The 20,167-nt window shown below is 42.9% G+C and overlaps 1 protein-coding gene across 3 annotated transcripts; it reads right to left on the bottom strand.

Moving 5' to 3' along the window:
- Positions 1-455: 455 nt before the first annotated feature.
- med21 (mediator complex subunit 21) lies at positions 456-19,156 on the bottom strand. Of its 3 annotated transcripts, XM_038780785.1 has the most exons (5): positions 18,652-18,986; positions 17,409-17,523; positions 14,250-14,350; positions 1,196-1,406; positions 456-652 (listed from the first exon to the last, which is right to left on the bottom strand). In XM_038780785.1, exons 1-4 carry the CDS (start codon positions 18,736-18,738, stop codon positions 1,230-1,232), a joined length of 480 nt encoding a protein of 159 aa, XP_038636713.1. In that variant the 5' UTR covers positions 18,739-18,986; the 3' UTR covers positions 456-652; positions 1,196-1,229. The 3 variants fall into 3 exon arrangements, with proteins under 3 accessions (XP_038636713.1, XP_038636714.1, XP_038636712.1); XM_038780786.1 differs by lacking the exon at positions 18,652-18,986 and adding an exon at positions 19,022-19,156 and having other exon boundaries at positions 456-1,406; XM_038780784.1 differs by having other exon boundaries at positions 456-1,406; positions 18,652-18,984.
- Between the last annotated feature and the right edge of the window lie 1,011 nt (positions 19,157-20,167).

Raw genomic sequence — 20,167 nt, 5'->3', positions numbered from 1 at the left:
AGAGTGAAATTTGGGTTCTGCTAAGTACCAGTGTTTGCCAGACTTGTTGCCAGCTCCCTTAGGCGAAGGGAGATTGCTTCTTGCCAGCAGCAAGAAAGGTTTCACTGGGGCCATTAACTTGTCAGTGAGGCAATACTCTGCCTGTGCATTGTCCATGGTGTTACTGATAGTTTAATTTACATGCATTGATTCTCTCTCTCTCTCTCTCCTTCTCCTCCTCCTCCTCCTCCCCCCCCCCCACCCCCCCCACCACAACTGCAGCATTGGTTCATGAAAACCATTAGATAACAGAACTACGGGCAGGGTTGCCAACTGTGATTAAATGTATTCCTGGAGGTTTTACCTCTCGCACCAGCCATTAGTCGACCAACACATCTATCTGTGTGACGCACTGCCTTACTGTACCAACCGGAAGGCCCTCAGAAAAACTCAATGACCCAATTGGATGATGTTTGACTATCCGCTAAACACCCATTTTTTAAATATCGGGTATAGAGGAGGAATGTTCAATTTTCTTTTCTCCAAGTCCCTGTCATTTTTCTCCAGGCTTGGAGCATTCTGGAGCTTGATTTTCAATTCCTGGAGAGTCCAGGTGAATCCTGGAGGGTTGACAACCCCACTTCAAAAACGACTCACTTTCCCCGGAAGCATGCTGCAATTTTAAAGTCACTATTAATTACATGGTCATAGCCACTTTTAACATTCAGATTCCTAGACAATGCCGTGCTTACGTCCGATACTGTTTTACAACACAAGGATAAAGGTCACCCACTGAGCAGCATCCAGATTCAAAACTGGGGATAAAACTTCTGGAAGGTCAAGTTTCTTAAAGATATTAGGGAAGACCACACAGTATGGAAGAACTTAATTTATCCATTTGCAATCAGAACCCCCAAGAACGGGAGACACCGTCAATCATGTATCTAATATATATCCCCGAATTTTGAATGCTGACCAAAATAGGCAGGGAGGGGGTGAATGAGGAAGAGAAGGAATACACCAACTTTACTGACTTGGAATTGTATCTCCAGATTAATTTGCACAACAAAAAATGTTTTGTTTTTAGCTCCCGGGAAACAATTGATAAATTTTAACTTTGGTGCTGACATTTCATACAAAAGTCCTTCTCTTTTTTCCCTTCCTGCTACCCATGAAATAAACACTACACTTATTATTTCATAGAAGTGTAGATCACCATCAGTTTTTGAGCAGTGCACTGCCTCCTGCTGTTATGATTCAGGGACTTGCTGACTGTGACCATTGCTTCTTGTCCCAAGCTGTGACTGGGCAATGTCCGCTAACGCACTCTGTATCTTCTCCAACAGCATGTCGCCCCGGTAAACAACTTCTTCCAGCAGAGCTGCAGCCTCATGGTTCTCCTCTTCCAGTTGACGTAAGCTTGCAGCCTAGATGGTGGGAGACACATCAGGATTATTCCTAGTGTGCTGGGAATGTACACTCAATACATTTATCCTGCACAAGCATTTTAAAACCAGACCGCTGCACATGACCAGACAGAAATATAGCAAGTCAAGCAGTACTGAGGGAATGCTGCTTTGTTACAGGTGCCCTCATTTGAACGAGACATTAAACCAAGGTCCCGCCTGGGCTGATTAGGCGGTGATAAATATATCTCCTGGGAAAAAGTGGAGTAGGGAGTTCTCCTGGAACCAATACCTATTCCTTAACCAACATTTTGCCATTTGTCGGACCTTATTTTGTACAAGTTGTTTGCTGCATTTTCTACATTAGAACAGTTACTATACTTGAAAAGCTATTTATTGGTGATGTGCTGAGGTTGCGAAAGGTGGCACATAAATGCAAGTTTTTAACTTCTTCATTTATTACAGTAAAAGTCTTCTTAAACATTATCCTCTAGAAGTGAATTGCTTAATAGCTGACATACTGCAGCACTGGAAGTTGTGAAATTTTGATGTACATTCTCTCTTGCCTGGCTCATATTATACAGAGATATTTAATTCATTTATGGCAGCAGAGTTTGCAATTTATATAACATCAAGAACCAAAATTTTCAGGGGCTGACCATATTTTGGATTTTAGATCATTTTGGTTTTAGGATATGGCATGTAGCACTCAGATTACTTACCTTATAATGTCCAAAGCTGAGACCAGCTAAAGTAAATAAAATAGCTGGAAAAGTAAGATGTGTCACTGAATAATAAACACAGGGTACCTGAAGTTTCTGCCCATGGCACCACCTGGGATCCTGCAGGTGAGAAATGTAGTGTCGAGACATCCCTGCGCTAAGGGACTGGTGCAATTGCCAAGGTTCAGGCCTTGTTGTTTTTTTAAAATAAATTTAGAGTACCCAATTATTTTTTCCAATTAAGGGGCAATTTAGAGTGGCCAATCCACCTACCCTGCACATCTTTTGGGTTGTGGCGGTGAAACTCACGCAAACACGGGGAGAATGTGCAAACTCCCAGTGACCCAGGGCCGGGATTCAAACCCAGGTCCTCAGCGCCGTAGGCAGGAATACTAACCACTCTGCCACCGTGCTGCCTGGTTCAAGGCCTTGTTGACTCAGATCAGAGGCTTCCCGTGTTAAAGGTCTGGGTTTATTTATTTTTTTTAAATGCAGTGTTTGGTTTTTGGATCCTAATTTCTCGGTCTATAACCAGCTTATATTGAACATAACCGACCTTCCATGGCATTTGCTTATACAGTTTGCTCTCGTAGTCAACCTCCCATCTTGTACTTTCTATACTTCAGAATATCAAAACTGCCCATATCCCAACTCAGAACAGGTTCCATTTAGCCATAACCCTTGTGATCTCTGACCTATATTAGTTCCCAGTCTAGCAATACCATGATCTTAAAATACTCATTTCGGATTTCAAATTTCATAGAATAGAATCCCTGAGTGCAGGAGATAGCCCATCGAGTCTGCTCCAAACACCCGTAAGAGCACCCCACCGAGACCAAATATCCCACCCTATCCACGTAACCACACCCAAGACACTAGGAGGCAGTTTAGAATGGCCAATCCACCTAACCTGTGTATCTTTGGAGTGTGGGAGAAAACCCACGCAGACGTGGGGAGAAAGTGCAACTCCACAGTCACCAACAGTCGGAATTGAACCCGGGTCCCTGGCACTGTGAGGCAGCAGTGCTAACCACTGTGCTACCAAACCACCCAGGGTTTTAATGAAAATTGAAATCAAAGCTTTTAAAAATGCCCTTTACTTGGGTTTCTTGCAACAGCGACCTGAAGATTAATTTTTAACTCTTGGAAACTCCAGGCCTATCCTGATTGGTTAGCAGTGATAAAAACTGAGAGTAGACACTCTGCACAAACAGGAATTTAAAACTTTTTTAAAAACACGACTCACGGACAAGGAAAGGGTTCGTCTACAAGCTATTATAAAACTGTTTTCTTTTAAAGGCTCAAACAGTCACCAAGCTTCTGTGGAATACATTTAGATGGCAATTTTAATTGCCTCAAACACAAGAGCACCATGAAAGATGTGAAACTGTTTTGGGTCTCCCAGACTGTTGTACTGCGAGGTGTGTCAGTTAGGAAAATGTAACACCACAGATTGCCCTGTTATCCAAACTATTTCACAGGAAAATAATTTGCAGTTTCCATGGTAAATAAGTAAATATTTGTGATATTGCTAGACTCTAAATTAATCAGTTTGAATGATAATTATAAGGCTAGCTCATTGATAAGACAGAATTGATCATAAAAACAAAATATGCAGATACTGGAAATTGGAGTACTTAGTCAAATATGACTCTTCAAATATATTCCTGGGGCTGGTTTAGCACAGGGCTAAAGAGCTGGATTTAAAAGCAGACCAAGGCAGGCCAGCAGCACGGTTCGATTCCCGTACCAGCCTCCCCGAACAGGTGCCGGAATGTGGCGACTAGGGGCTTTTCACAGTAACTTAATTTGAAGCCTACTTGTGACAATAAGCGATTTTCATTTCATTTCATTTCGGAACAGTTCCAAACAAATTATATTCAACACAAAACTGTAACTGTTTCTTTCTCTACATGCTGCCAGACCTGAAGAACTTATAGTACCTTGAAACAGAACTGAAAATACACAGAGCACTTTTGAAGTGCAACAATTAGCATGTAGGTATAATTCAGTGATTCTTTTCACACCAAGGTCCCATAAACAGCAATGCGATGAACAATCAGCTAATTTGCTTTGTTTGCTGGCAGGCATCCAGGGAGGAATGCCAGATGTAACCTATGGGATGGTTTAGCACAGTGGGCAAAACAGCTGGCTTGTAATGCAGAACAAGGCCAGCAGCACGGGTTCAATTCCTGTACCAGCCTCCCCGAACAGGCGCCGGAATGTGGCGACTAGGGGCTTTTCACAGTAACTTCATTGAAGCCGACTTGTGACAATAAGCAATTATTATCAGGGGCTGGTTTAGCACAGTGGGCTAAACAGCTAGCTTGTAATGCAGAAGCGCGAGCTCAATTCCTGTACCGGCCTCCCCGAACAGGCGCCGGAATGTGGTGACTAGGGGCTTATCACAGTAACTTCATTTGAAGCCTACTTGTGACAGTAAACGATTATTATTATTAGTAAGCACATAATGCAATAAACAGTGACTGATAATCACAGGAGCCATTCCAAAACTCTAAAACTACACAACCCGGCACCAGGAGCATATATGGTTCTTGAGTAAACAATGAGAACCAGGCTAAAGAGCAAACGGTTTCTCTTTAATTACTGGCACAGGATCTTTGAACATCCAGTGAACAAGCAGATTAGACTTTGACTTATACAATTCAACCAAACAGGTTGTCGTGGCGCAAATATTTTTTCATTTTAAAATGCATCTACTCCATGCGGTAACAAGGTCCAGAGTTTTACTACTCTCGGGGTCAATAGGTTTCTCCCGAAATCCCCATTGGATTTATTAATGACCATCTTATCCTGTTTTGGTCACCTCCACAAGTGGGAAGATTTTCCCGATGCCTACTCCACAAATCCTTCTAGAATTCTAAAGGCCTTCAACAAGCCATCTCTCAGCCTACTCTTTATTGAAGAAAAAGCCCCAGCACGTTCAGCCTTTCCTCATCGGGTGCAAGCTGTTCCATGCAACTCGAATTCAAATTTTGCAACTTTTAATTTAATTATAAACCTGGTCTTTGCAACTTGAAATCTCCCTCCTATTTGCACTCTTCATATGTTCTGCAGCAATTTGACTTTCTCTCATTGGCTTGGTCAAGATATCCTCGTGTCTTATGAGGATGAATGGTTTGCAGGGAAGTAGTGCCATGCAGTGGTCTAGTCAGGAAATAGCAAGACACAAATCAACAGGCTCAATTACTGGTTAAAGTTTGGACTTCACTCTCTTACTATTTCAGACAACCACTAGGGGTGGTGGAAATAATAACTCTTAAGTCAGTAACAATTTAAAAGAAAATACACATATATAGTTGTAAATGAATGATTTGAAAATGATTTTGAAAGCAGGGCTAGTGTAGGTGAGGTGACTGTAGAAAACCAGCAGAAAATGCACACAAGGTTGGGACAACTCCCTCTGCTGTTTCCAACTGGGTTTATCTTTCATACTGCCATTACAATTCTCAGCTCCCTCCTTCTGTGTCACCATTGACCTCCCTGCACCCAAAACCAGAATTGTTCTTTCAGTCTTCTATCCAAACATATTTTCCTTCCCTCCTTTCTCCATGACACAACCACATCTTTAACCCTGATTATTATAAACCTGAAGTTACTCGCCATGCTTCCTGTTATTTCATGTTCTCTTTTCCTTCTTTCATTGTGGGTAGGATTTTTCAGGTTGTGGGGCTTCCTGCCCCACCACCCAAAGAACCAGTGGGAAATGCATCCCCGCTGATCACAACAGCACCACAGCCATGTCATGCTCCAAGGAGATAGGATTTCCACCCCTCACTCAGGTGGAGGTCCCATCTCAAAGAGCTGACCAATTAGCTATAAAGCTCTGAAGCCCTAGCATCACCAGTGGTCAAGGACTAGGATTACAAGCAGTCCCTAGATTCTAATTTCGGCATCCAGGACGAGGCAAGTGTTGGGATCTCATGGCAGGAGGAATTGATTCCGGGGAACAGGAAGAGAAGGCATCTGTGGGGAGAAGACTTCAGGAGTCAGGGTGCCCGATGTGGAAATAGGGCCCTTGAGGAATGCGCACCTCTCCCCCCTCCCCCAAAGGTACCAGTAGGTGGTCTGCCAACTCCCCTCCATTCTTCAAACTCTTCCCACCAGCTATAAGATGTGGTTGGTTGTGAGACTTGTGCGGGTACTGAATGGATGAGTACAGGGGGGCAGGAAGTGAGCCACGGTCAAACAGAGATCTAAACAACCAGAGTACAACAAAGCCACTGCCAAAGCATTTTATTTTTGCAATGAGGAAATAAGAACCTTACAAATGTATATAGATAGGTTAGACGAGTGGGCCAAAATGTGGCAGATGGAGTTTAGTAGGCAAGTGTAAGGTCATCCATTTTGGTCAGAAAAATATAAAGGCAACTTACAAAGGAAGAGACTTTGGAGTGCTCAGGTGCAGAGGGATCTGGGTGCCTTCGTTCACAAGTTGCAGATAGCTAACAAGCATGCATGTAATAAAGAAAGCAAATGGAATGTTGCCATTTATAGCTAACGGAAAATAGTAAAAGGTGAGGAAGTATTGGTGCAACTCATCAAGGCAGTGGTGGGACTGTGCCTGGAATACTTGTGCAGTTTTGGTCCCCTTTTTGGAGGAAAGATGTAGTAGCATTGGAGGCAGTTCAGATGAGATTTACTAGATTGATTCCAGGTGAGGGGTTTGTCTTATGAAGAGATTGAGCAGTTTAGGCCTATACTCGCCAGAGTTTAGACGAATGAGGGTAGATTAAAGTGAGGTATACAAGATGATAAACGGTATAAAGTTGACAAGGTGATGCTTCCTCCTGTGGGAATTCTCGAACAAGAGGACAGAGTCTCAGTATAAGGACAGCAAATTTAAAACAGAGATAAAGAAAACCTACTTCGCCCGAAGGGTTATGAATCTATGGAATTCGCTACCCAGAATGTGAGCAAATTTGAGGAGTTGGACAGATTTTTAAATTAGTAATGGATTGAAGGCTTATGGAGAATGGGCAGGATGGTGGAGTGAGGCCATAATAAGATCAGCCATGATCAAATCGAATGATGGAGCAGTGGTGAAAATGTCTACTCCTAGTTATGTTCTCAGAAAGAACAATTCTAATTCCACCTTCGAACTCTTGGTCCATCGCCCTGTAGGTAATAGCACCTCAAGCTCAAATCTGGTGTTCCTGATTAATAATGGGATCAGGGATTATGGAGAGAAGCCTGGAGAATGGGGAAGAGCCGTGATCGAATGGCGGAGCGTACTCGATGGGTCGAAAGGCCTAATTGTGCTCTTGTATCTTATGGGTTTATTATGGCCACCCAGGACAGATAGGGCCTTGGTTTAACATCTCATCTGAAAGGTATCTCATCTGAAAGGTAGCTCCTCTGCAGTGTTGCTCTCCCGAGCACTGACCCAGTGCATCAGCCTGGATTATAGACACAAATCTCGGGGGTGGGACCATGACTTTTGGAGTCCAGTGAAAATGTTGCCCGTCGATACCACGTGCTGCAAACTGTCAGCTCAGTAACAGGATATGGCAGCACCACAGCAGGATTATGGGTAGAAGTTAAAACAGATCATTTCTGAAAAGATATGGTTGGTTGTGAGGCTTGTGGCAGTACTGAATGGATGAGTAGGGGCCAGGAAGTGAGAGAGAGTCAAACAGAGATTTAGACAACCAGAGTACGACAAAGCCATGACCACAAGCATTTATTTTTGCAATAAAATATTCTGACACAGAAATTATTTCTGGTCTCCCAGCTAGTCGTTAAAGTTTCCACAGCACCATCTTGAAGAGCAGGAGTTCTTCACAAAATCCTGGATCCAATATTTATCCATGAACCAACATCACAAACAGCTATCTGGTGCTATCTCATTGCTGTTGTGGGATCTTGTTGTACACAAGCTGGCTGCTGTGTTTCCTATATTACAACGGTGACTACATTTCAAAAATTAATCATTGGCTGGAAGCACTTTGCAGGGTCACAACTGGTGCTATAAGGGGGCGGCCTGTGGCACAGTGGTTAGCATTGCTGCCTACAGCGCTGAGGACCCGGGTTCGAATCCCGGCCCTGGGTCATCCGTATGGAGTTTGCACATTCTCCTCGTGTCTGCGTGGGTTTCACCCCCACAATCCAAAGATATGCAGGTTAGATGGATTGGCCATGCTAAATTGCCCCTTAATTGGAAAAAAAAATTATTGGGTACTCTAAAATTTAAAAAAAAGAATGGCGCTACATAAATACAAATTCTTTCCTCAAGTAGCGGGCAGGGAAAGTTTTTGTTTAAAGTTTTGCTGCTGTCACTGAGCTTGCCACTTGGTGCTGCACTGAGCACAAAGCAGCAGAAGCAGCCCAATGCAGAGCAAGACTAGTGAAGGGAGGAGTTCACACTGAAGTCTGGCAAGGTTTGCAAACATTTCAGACTGCTGCCCATACACATACTGCAAGTGGCATTTAGAGGGAGAAACTGCAAAGACTTTAAAAACAAATTCTGTGACTTTACAGCTCAATGGGAGCTGCCCATTCAAAAACAAAATCAAAGTACGAGGAGAAAAAAAAAAGATAGAAAATGTTGGGAACACACCATTCTGTGGGTGAACATCCTTCCGAATTCCCTCTTGGGATTTATTAGTGACTTATATTTATGGTCATGAGTTTGGTGTCCCACTCAAATGGAAACATCTCCTCCACTCTACCCTGTTAAACTCTTTCATATTTTGAACATCGCTAGCAGGTAACACCACGGTCTGTTGTTTTTCTAAAGAAGACATCCCCAGTCTGTTATGTCATTTCTGATAGTTAGAACCTCTCAGAATAGAAAACTTGGAGAAAATGAAGTGATTGCATCAATCTTATTCGTGGAAACAAAGCTGGGATTCAGTTCTCCAACCAAACTGCCTCAAGTATTGCAACTTTATTTTCCGGTTCCGTGACTCACTGTCATTTATCATCACAATATCAACTGCAGATAATTTGAGGTGCACCACTCAGGTTCAGTTGCTCATTTCTCCCAGCAACCTTTAGTAACACCCAGCATCAGACTGGGAAAATAATTTTTAGCGGTTAACAAGGTTACAAGTTTCAAAAACATTTGTACTCAAAAATGTTAATCTGCTCGTTTCTCATCTCAGTAAGGTGTGCCAGTGGCCAAACACTTGTTCTGAGTGTCGTTTTTTTTGTTGCCATTCACTGCTGTTGAAACGAGTTAACTTTGAACATTCTCATTTAACTGAATCTGAATGCAAGTTAGCAAATCAAACAATAGAACTTGGACACTTTACTCTTTTCAAACACGCTAAACTTGAATCAAAGGGTCGGGCAGTCACCATGTTATTATTCACCGGCAGGTCTGGTCATAAGCTAGGCACTTTCTTCAGCCCAAGCAAGTAACTAATCTCAGAGAAGAAATGGGCTGCTTCCAAAGCTTGTAGCAGCAGACTCTGCATAGACCTGGCATAGACCTACAAAACAACACAATGCCCACTTCTGGGCAGCACAGTGGCGCAGTGGTTAGGACCTGGGTTTGATCTCGGCCCCAGGTCACTGTCCATGTAGAGTTTGCACATTCTCCCCAAGTCTGCGTGGGCCTCGCCCCAACCCAGGGGTGAGGATTGGCCAGGCTAAATTGCCCCCTTAACTGGAAAACAAATTGGGCACTTTAAATTTAAAAATAAATGTTCACTTCTGACCCAGCACAGAAAGAAGCAATTAATGGTGCTCTATGTAAAATGAAAGAATGTGGAGGGACATCCCAAAGATGTCTTGGCTTTCATTAAGGCATTTGACAAAGTCTCACATGGCAGACTGGTCAGAAAAGTGAGATCTCAAGGAGATACAGGGAAAAGTGCCAGGTTGGATCCAAAACTGGCTCAGTGACAGGAAACAAAAGGTAATCATAGAATTTCAGTGCAGAAGGAGGCCATTTGGCCCATCGAGTCTGCACCGGCTCTTGGAAAGAGCACCCTACCCCCTACCCAAGGTCAACACCTCCACCTTATCCCCATAACTCAGTAACCCCACCCAACACAAAGAGCAATTTTGGACACTAAGGGCAATTTTATCATGGCCTAACCCGCACATCTTTGGACTGTGGGAGGAAACCGGAGCACCCGGAGGAAACCCACGCACACACGGGGAGGATGTGCAGACTCCGCACAGACAGTGACCCAAGCCGGAATCGAACCTGGGACCCTGGAGCTGTGAAGCGATTGTGCTATCCACAATGCTACCGTTCTGCCCGTAATGGTTGATGAAGTTTTTTGTGAATAGAAAGCAATTTCCTATGGTGTTCCACAGGGGTCAGTGTTGGGACCTTGCTGTCCGTTGGACATACTAATTATTTAGACTTAAGTGTGGGTGGCATAATTGGGAAATTTTCAGATAAAATACCTTGGCCGTGTAGTCAATAGCGAAAAGGGTAGCTATTGACTCCAGAATAATATTAATGGTCTCTCTGGAAACCTGGGAGGTAATGCATTGGAGAACGACAAACAAAGCAAGGGAATACTCAATAAATGGTAAGGTATCGAGAAGGGTTGAGGAACCTTGCAGGCCATGTCCAAAAAATCTTGAATGTTGCAGGACAGATGGATAAGGTGGTGAAGAAAGTACATGGAATGCTTTGCTTTATTGGGTGAGGTATTGAATACAAAAGCAGGGATGTAATGATGGATCTGTACAAAACACTGGCTAGATCAGAGCTGGAGATTTGTGTACAGTTCTGGTCACCATACAGGAAGGACATCATTGCTCTGGAGAAAGTAGAGGAGATTCACAAGAATACTGTCAGGGCTTGAAAAGCTTTTAATTCATTCATGGGATATGAGCGTCACTGTCTGGACCAGCATTCATTGCTGATCTCTAATTGTCCAGGAACTGAGTCCATTTCAGAATCAACCACATCACTGTGGGACTGGAGTCACATGTAAGCAGGCCAGGTGAGGACATCAGATCTTCTTCTCCAAGGGACAATCAAAATTTGACTTTTAATTCCACTCGAGTGTTAACCTGGGTCTCTGCATTACTAGTCCAGTGACAATACCACTACACCATTGCCTGGTGGATATGCTCGGGTTGTTTTCCTTAGAACAGAGGAGGCTGTTGGAACTAATTGAGGTATTCAAAATTGAGGAGCCTAGACTGAGTAGACAGGAAAGTTCTGTTTCTGCTGGCTGAGGGGTCAGTTACCAGGGGGCACAGATTTAAGGCGATTGGTAGAAGAACGAGAGGGGACAAGAATAGAAACCTTTTCACTCAAGAGGATGGTGGGCATCTGGAATTCACTGCTTAAGCTGATTGTTGAGGCGGAAATGCTGAACTCATTTAATAGGTACCTGGATCTGCATTGGAAGTACTGTAACCTGCAAGGCCATGGACCAGGTGCTGGAAATTTAGATTAAAATGAGTGGGGTGTTACTTTATTCTCTTTTTTGGCCGGCACAAACACAATGGGCTGAATGGCTGCTTTCTGCACCATAAAGATTTTGTGGTCCTATGTCAATGAACAAATGAGGGATCGGCAGAACAAATGGGACACGCACGAGGAAACAAAAAACCCATCAGATGTGTGTTAATTGTTTTTCACTGCGTCCAAACATTGCATTGCAGATCTGAACCGCAGCATTGAACTGTTACGAAACAGGATGCGCTTTTTCAACTGCTTTTTAACAGCCACGACTAAAGGAAGCTTGTGTGGGTGGTTTTATACTTGACACTTTCTACCCACCTATCCTCCAAACCACTGCATTTTTGTCCTTTATTATAATTAACTTGTTAATATCTGGCATTTTGACAGCAAAAGTGCCCCAAAATAAAAATCACATTGCATTATATCTCCGGTTTTGCCACATAAAATATTCAGTAAAGATTAAACTATCTTTACATTATTGCACTAAATACAAATAGTATGCTGTCCATATTCTTTGCTGATGAGGCAATCATCCGAGTCAACGTCAAAACCAGTCTGAAAGCTGTCACCATCAGTGAGGTACCAGTGACCCAGTTACAACTGCCTCCGACCACAAGGATAAGCCTGATTGCTGCTTCATGGCTACCAAAGAGGCATTGCTCAGGCACAAGCCACATGTTTCAAAGATACAGCAATATAATTTTGTAAATGTATCTTCACACACTTTTCCCCATTGGGGAATAATGAGGAAGCGTTGAAAGGTTTCCCAAGCTGGTCATCAGCCCCTTTATCGGGCACAGTGGTTAGCACTACTGCCTCACAGCGCAGAGGACCCGTGTTCGATCATGTCACCGGGTCACTGTCCGTGTGAAGTTTGCACATTCTCCCAGTGTCTGCGTGGGTCTCACCCCCACAACCCAAGGATGTGCAGGGTAGGTGAATTGGCCACGCTAAATTGCCCCTTAATTGAAAAAAAAAAGAATTGGGTACTCTAAATTGATTTTAAAAAACACTCCATCCATAGCCAACAAGCTCTGACATTGGACCTGAAGCCGGAGTTTCTCGTCCAGAGGTAAGGGCACTACCGCTGACTTCATATCATAGGTCCTGATTCGGCATGATATCACTTTTGCTGTGCCAGAACTGCGCCTTCACTCAAGGAAGGTAGCTCCAAAAAAAAAAAAAAAAATTCCACTGAGGGAAATAAGGAAATAATTAAGTCTTGACCGTTCGTATAGTGATTTTCATGACATTCAGGATGTAACATCAGCAATAATATGCATCGGTGTTGCTCTAGTGGTCAGAATTGGAGAAACACATTTTTCAAAAATTCTGGGGCTAGACGAAGTTAGAGGTAGGGGTGGGCGAGACCATAGAGGGATTTGAGAACAAGGATGAAAATTAAAATTTGAGGTATTGCTTCATCAGGAGTCAATGTAGATCAGCGAGAACAGGAGTGATAGGTGAATGGGACTTGGAGCAAGTCACAATATGTCAGCAAGAGATTTCGATAAACACGTGCACCTCAAGTGCTATATAGCAGATTGACCATGAAAGCATTGGAATAGTCAAGCAAAGAGGTAACAAAGGCATAAATGAGAGCTTCAGCAGCTGAGTTGCGACAGGGTCAGAGTTGAATGATATGACGGAGATGAAGTTGGCAACCTTGGCAACCCATCTTGGAACCAAAGCTGGTCTTGCTCAGTTTCAGACAATTACCAGGAAGATGAATGGAAATAGTGACAAGGTGTAGAGCTTGTGGCAGCGACTACTGACAATGGCTTCAGTCTTCCCAACATTTAGTTGTAGGAAATACCTCTGCACCCAAGACAAATCAGATATATGAATTAGAGCTGAGGGCAGTCAGTATGAGCACAGAATTTGATGTTGTGTGATCAAATGATGCCATGGGTGGGGGGGTCAGGTGCACAATAAAAGACACCAAGGCAAGATCATTGGAGACTCCAGTGGCAACAATGCACAATGCAGGGAAACCATCCAGGCCACTCTCTTGGTATCATTTAGCAGATAAGAATGGATCCAGTCGAGTGCAATTCCACTGAGCTGGAGAACAGGGGATAAGTACTAAAGGAGGATGGTGCGGTCAACTGTGTCAAAAGTTCCCCATACATCAGCAAGGATCATGAGGGATCGTTTACCAACAGTCACATAAAATGTGACATTGATAAGGGAAAAATCTTGGGGTCACAAATACAAAATATTCACTGTTAAATCCAATAGGGAGCTCCGGAGAAACTTCTTTAGCCAGAATTTGGTGAGAATGTCAAACTCCCTATCACAGAGAATAATTGGGGCAAATATCTTGCATATGTTTAAGGGGAAGCTAGATAAACACAGGGGAGAAAGGAATAGAAGGATTTGTGAATAGTCAGATGAAAAGAATGGGGAAAGGCTCCTGTTAAGCATAAACAGCAGAAATGACCAACTGGAATGATTGATCTGTTTCTGACCCATGAATCCACAGAATCCCTACAGTGCAGAAGGAGGCCACTCAGCCCATCAAGTCAGCACCAAACCGCAAAGAGCATGCTACCAAGCCCACTCCTCTGCCCTATCGCGTAACCCCATCTAACCTGCACATCTTTGAACTTTATAAAATAATTGCCTCCTTCAGAACCAACAATTCTAGATGGGTGTGCGCAAATAGTTTGTCCCCACAAACAATATCCCTGCTCCACCATTACTTCAGCTCTCAATGACAGAATTTTACACTCTTACCTGCAGTGCTGCTGTTGATTCTTCACTCGGCAGTGAGTCAACCAACACGTCAATGTCTTTTGCAGTCCGTGCAATCAATGCAGCAAAAAGCTGTGCATACTCTGTGGGGAAAAACACTGGGCCCGGTGAGAACACAAGGAGAAAGGATTTTAAAACTACAACTGGTACAAAAAGGACTAATGAAAGGGGAGGGGGAAAGGGGCAAAACGTACACGTACAAGATGTTGCATCATGTCCTTCTAAAGGACTTTACAATCAATAGATTACATATGGGTAAATGTAGCAGCCCATAACATAGAATCTTCCAGCACAGAAGGAGGTAATTCAGCCCTTCATAACTGTGTTGATTCTTTGACAGAATTATCCAATTTGTTTAACCACCCTGTACCTTGTCCATAACCCTTTAATTGTTTTCCCTTCAATTTTAATAATAATAATAATAATAATCTTTATTGTCACATGTAGGCTTCCATTAACACTGCAATGAAGTTACTGTGAAAAGCCCCTGGTCGCCACATTCCGGCGTCTGTTCGGGTACACGGAGGGAGAATTCAGAAACCAAACAGAAAATGCTGGAAAATCTCAGCAGATCTGGCAACATCTGTATGGAGAGAAAAGAGCTGATGTTTCGAGTCCGATGACTCTTTGTCAATGTTATTATATGGGAGAATTCAGAATATCCAATTCACCTAACAATTTTTGTAATCAGCACCCTTTCGGCAGTACGTTCCAGGTCATAGCAACTCACTGTTTTTTTTTTAAAAGGCAACAAAGTACCATAAATCTGTGCACGCCTATTACAGAACTTATCTGCAAACTTCTATACTAGACTTAGGCAGATGGGCCTTGAGGTAACAGCTTACTTAATGACACATCTACCAAACCCACGATTGTTACCGTCTAGAAGAACAAGGGACAGCAGACAGACAAGAACACCACCACCTGCAAATTCCTCTCAAGCCACTCACCAGCCTGACTTGGAAATATATCACCATTCCTTCACTGCCGCTGGGTGAAAATCCTTGAACTCCCTCTCTAACAGCATTGTGGGTGCACCTGCACCACATGGACTGCAGGAGTTCAAATCGACAGCTGATCACTATCTTCTCAAGGGCAATTAGGGATGGGAATAAATGCTAGCCTAGCCAGCGATGCCCACATCTCAAAATATTATTATTTTTTTTTTAAGTGGCTATTCAGCAAGAGACAGCTTGTAGCTTTAAAGTAATGAGCATCGCAGGTGTTACAGAGGACAAGGAACATCAAAGAATAGAGTTTGGGTAGGTTAGCAAAAGCTTGAAAAGATACGTTTGAATTGGAAGGCAGGGTCAAGGGAAGACAGCTCTGGTGACAGAGCGTTTCAGAAACACATAGCACCCTTAACATAGTAAAACATCCCAAGTGTTAACTTGAATCCAAGCTAGGTGGATTATGAAACTAGAGACTAATGCTTTGCCTGATAATGGGTTATTCACAGAGTGCATGCCTGCTTCCTACCTACCGACTCACTGTCTCCGCAATCTCCCTATAACAAATTGTCAAATTAACAAATAACAAATTCAATTAAAATAATAGACCCGAAAGGTTACCATAACTAAAAACGATTCAAAGAAACTGCACCAAATTTAATTAAAATGTCGTTTTGGGGGCCGATGTATAGTGCTCCACGTACTTAGGATTTCTAAAATTTTTAAAACTGGATAAATACTTTAAAAAGGCTGAAGCTATGTCTGCCTGCAGCCGTGAACAAAATTAACTTTCTGGCAGTTATCAGAGAAGCTGACAGCTCATTATCATTGAAGAGACATTAATTTAAAAAATAAATAAATTTAGAGTATCCAATTAATTTTTTCCAATTAAGGGGCAATTTAGCGTGGCAAATCCACCTACCCTGCACATCTTTGGGATGTGGGGGCGAAACCCACGCAAACACGGGGAGAATGTGCAAACTCCACATGGACAGTGACCCAGAGCGAATCTAGGATCTCAGCGCAGTGAAGCAGCAGTGCTAATCACTGCGCCACACTGCTGCCCTTGAAGAGACATTAATGACCATGTGGACTGCAGAGACCACATTAAAAAGAAATTATAGTAAGGTGATCTACATTAGACAACCAGGCCTGGCCACCGGAGTCTCCTAGTCTGCTAGGACAAAAGGACCCTGAAACCTCCTTTCAAATTCTTAATGGTTGGAACATTAGCAACCCCAGGAACCCAGTCAAAGAAATATACACCCTTTGACAAGATGGAAGTCATGCAACATCATGATCCCAGCTGAGAACACAATTATACTGTCTTGCTGGACTGCAAGGCAGTCTGCCATCTTACACCTACCAAGCAGCAGCACAGACAAAGGGTTTGTCCAGGTTTGAATGCCTTCCATGCACCCCATTCCCCAACCTGAGCACCTGGAGGAAATCCACGCGGACATGGGGAGAAAGTACAGACTACCACAGGCAGTGACCTAAGCCGCAAATCAAACTCGGGTCCCTGGCTGGCGCTGTGAAGTAACAGTACTAACCACTGGACTACTGTGCTGCCCCATCTCTACTGGAAAAATTATCCAGCATCAGTCTTCAACCTACCGAACGCTGTGAAGGAATACACCATTGGACTTTGAACTCAAGTAAACACAATAATTCATTGCTCTGCATCTTTCTCCATCCCCTCTTTTATTGTATGAATGAAAAGAAGGCTATGTTGCGACTTTTCTCTCGTATTTGAATGCATGCAAATAAACTAACCTTCTGAGTTTACAACATCTCAAGCTCGATGTGGAGTTAACAGAAATTCAATCATATGAAAGCTGAGGGGGTTGGGAAATATGCCACTGCTTATAAAAGGGTCAATCAGAATCAAAACACATTTCTGTTTACAGACAGTTGGTGGGAGAACTAATCAGAGCTGTTTAAATTAAACTCCCTTCCTGTCCGTAATACCCATCTTAACAATATAATTAAAAATATTCATACCAAAGTACTTTGCCAAGAGTGCAATCAAGAAATTTCACACCAGGTCACGCAGGAGGTTACCAATTTGGTCAGTGACTGAAGCGTGAAACATGATTTAATTAGGCCACATGAATTACAGTGTGTCAATTGCAATAACTTGTTTTTGAAATAAAGCAGGATCTGGATATTCATACACAATAGCTCTTACCTTCAGTTGGATTAGATGGCTGGTCTTTGTTTATGGTAGTTTGGATGTTTGTAAATGATGCAGGAGGAGCACACTGCTGCAAGACACCGATGGCATTACAGAACTGGTCTGCTAGCTAGACAGAAAAAAATATTTTAATTCAAACAATTATTTACTTTTTTAGGCAAGATTATTTACAGTAATGGAACCAAAGTAGATGAATGGAGTTAAGATATAGATCAGCCATGTTTCTTCACTCATCTCACTGCCACCCACTTGTGCTTTGTACCATCATTCCATCTATCACTTAATCAATCCTGCCTTTCTTAGATATTTTTTCCCCTTGTTCACTGCCTCGGAAGTTGATTGCAAACCGTTATATCCCTAAATGTTTAGAGTCCTGACAAAAAAATCACCAACTTCAAAACATTATCTTTGTTTTTCCCTCTCCCCAGATGCTGCCTCATCTGCTAAGTATTGCCAGCATTTTGTTTTCATTTTCAATTATTAGTATCCATAGTATTTTAATTTTGTTTGATCATGACCTAAATGAATTAAGGAACAAGCTTAAGGGAATGAATGTCCTGTCTTGAATTTATTCTAATCAAAGCCCGATACAAACAATACTAATTATGAATTGATTTACAAGTTTGACAGAATAACCACGAGATTGACTCCTAGCCTCTGACCATCTTATAAATTCCATAACTCAGTTTTGATGCTCTGTTTCAGTAGAAAAGAAAAAAATGTAACAAACGAACAGAGTAATTGGGAGTGCAAAGAATTTCAGTTGAATAATAAGACACACTATTAGTCGGAGAGTTTGATAGAAAGAGATGAAACCACTCGTATCCATAGCTCTGGAATTGCCTCAGACTTTTCACCTTCTTTCAGACTCAAAATCCACCACGTTGACCAAGCTTTCAATCATTTGTTCCAGTATCATCTTAGGGGGCTCAGTGTGAAATTATTATTGACAATTGCGCCAGTGAAGCACCTTGGGAGATTCTTTTTCTACATTAGGTGCTATATAAATGCAAACTATTTTTGTGAATTTTTTTCAGATTGTTTCAACCATGGCTTAGTTAAGAGAACCTTTGAGTCAGAGGATAGTAGGTTCAAGTCACAGACAAATGCTTGAGCGCTATAACTAGACTACACCCCACAACCTAAAGATGTGCAGGTTAGGTAGATTGGCTACGCTAAATTGCCCCTTAATTGGAAAAAAGTAATTGGGACTCTATTTTTTAAAAATTAGACTGACACTCCACTGCAGTACTGAGGAAATGCCACATGCCCAAGGTGAGGCAGTCAGGGGTATTCTCCCCTGTGTCCTGGGATCAATAATCATCCCTAAATCAACATCACCAAAACCATCCGCGATATCACCACATTGCTGTTTGTGGAATCATGCTGTGCGCAAACTGGCTGCCGGGTTTCCTGTACTACAATCCTTCGAAACGATTTAATTGGCTGTGAATCATTTTAGGACGTTCTGAGGGTGGGAAAGGCGCTTCAGAAATGCAGCTTCAGTTTTTCAGCCCTTGGGCCTCAGCTCCTCCCCGCCCTGGGATTTTGGCGGAGCCGCTGCATGCTGCGAGTGAATCCAAACTCCAGCCACTCACACGACTCACCGAGTTCACTGCATCCTGCAGCTGAGTGAGCCGGTCCGCCATCTTCCAGAAACAACAAGCCGCTCCGCCATTGGAGTAGGCGCGTAACAACGAACAGCTAATCAGTACTACCTTCACTGCAATGTGGCAGAGCCGACCAATCGCAAACAGGTATTCAGAGCCACCCAATCATAATCAGCGCTCTTTATCCTATCAAAATGAGAATCTGAGGCTCTCACCCAGTCAGGTGAAGAGGGAACGAACAAGTCATTCAACCAATCAGAAACACAGAAAAGTAACCAATTACAAACAACCAAAACAAGACTTTGACCAATCACAATCACAGTCACAATAAATCTTCTGGTTAATCAATAAGAATGATTAACAATAATTGGGAACATTTAAACACTTATAACAGAAATGCCACTTTTTAAAAAGGCACGAACAATGAATTCAAAATTACGATAAAAATAGCATGAAACCTTTTCAAATTATAATTTTGTATCCATGAACTTATCCCAACCACCCATCTCCCCCTTCGCCCACCTCTTGCAGAGAGTTTCAAGTGCTCTAGCAGCCACTGCATGCTCCCTCTCCAAAGACTCCTGACCTTTCCCCTGACCTTCGTGTCCAGCGGAGATTCACACGGATGATCCCTGGAATGGCGGGTCTAACATATGATGAACGGCTGAGGATCCTGGGATTGTATTCATTGGAGATTAGAAGGTTAAGGAGAGATCTAATAGAAACTTACAAGATAATACATGGCTTAGAAAGGGTGGACGCAAAGAAACTGTTTCCGTTAGGCGAGGAGACGAGGACCCGTGGGCACAGCCTTAGAATTAGAGGGGGTAAATTCAGAACAGAAATGCGGAGACATTTCTTCAGCCAGAGAGTGGTGGGCATGTGGAATTCATTGCCGTGGAGGCCGGGACGCTAAATGGCTTCAAGGCAGAGATAGATAAATTCTTGATGTCGCGAGGAATTAAGGGCTACGGGGAGAATGCTGGTAGGTGGAGTTGAAATGCCCATCAGCCATGATTGAATGGCGGAGTGGACCCGATGGGCCGAATGGCCTTACTTCCACTCCTATGTCTTATGGTCTTATGGTCCCCATGATAAACCCCTGAGCCACCACCTGTTCCCCAGTTTAATTGTCTCTCTGAC

This window comes from Scyliorhinus canicula, chromosome 20 (assembly GCF_902713615.1).
Source record: "Scyliorhinus canicula chromosome 20, sScyCan1.1, whole genome shotgun sequence".
Taxonomy (NCBI): domain Eukaryota; kingdom Metazoa; phylum Chordata; class Chondrichthyes; order Carcharhiniformes; family Scyliorhinidae; genus Scyliorhinus; species Scyliorhinus canicula.
This window is presented reverse-complemented; position numbering and strand designations above follow the sequence as displayed.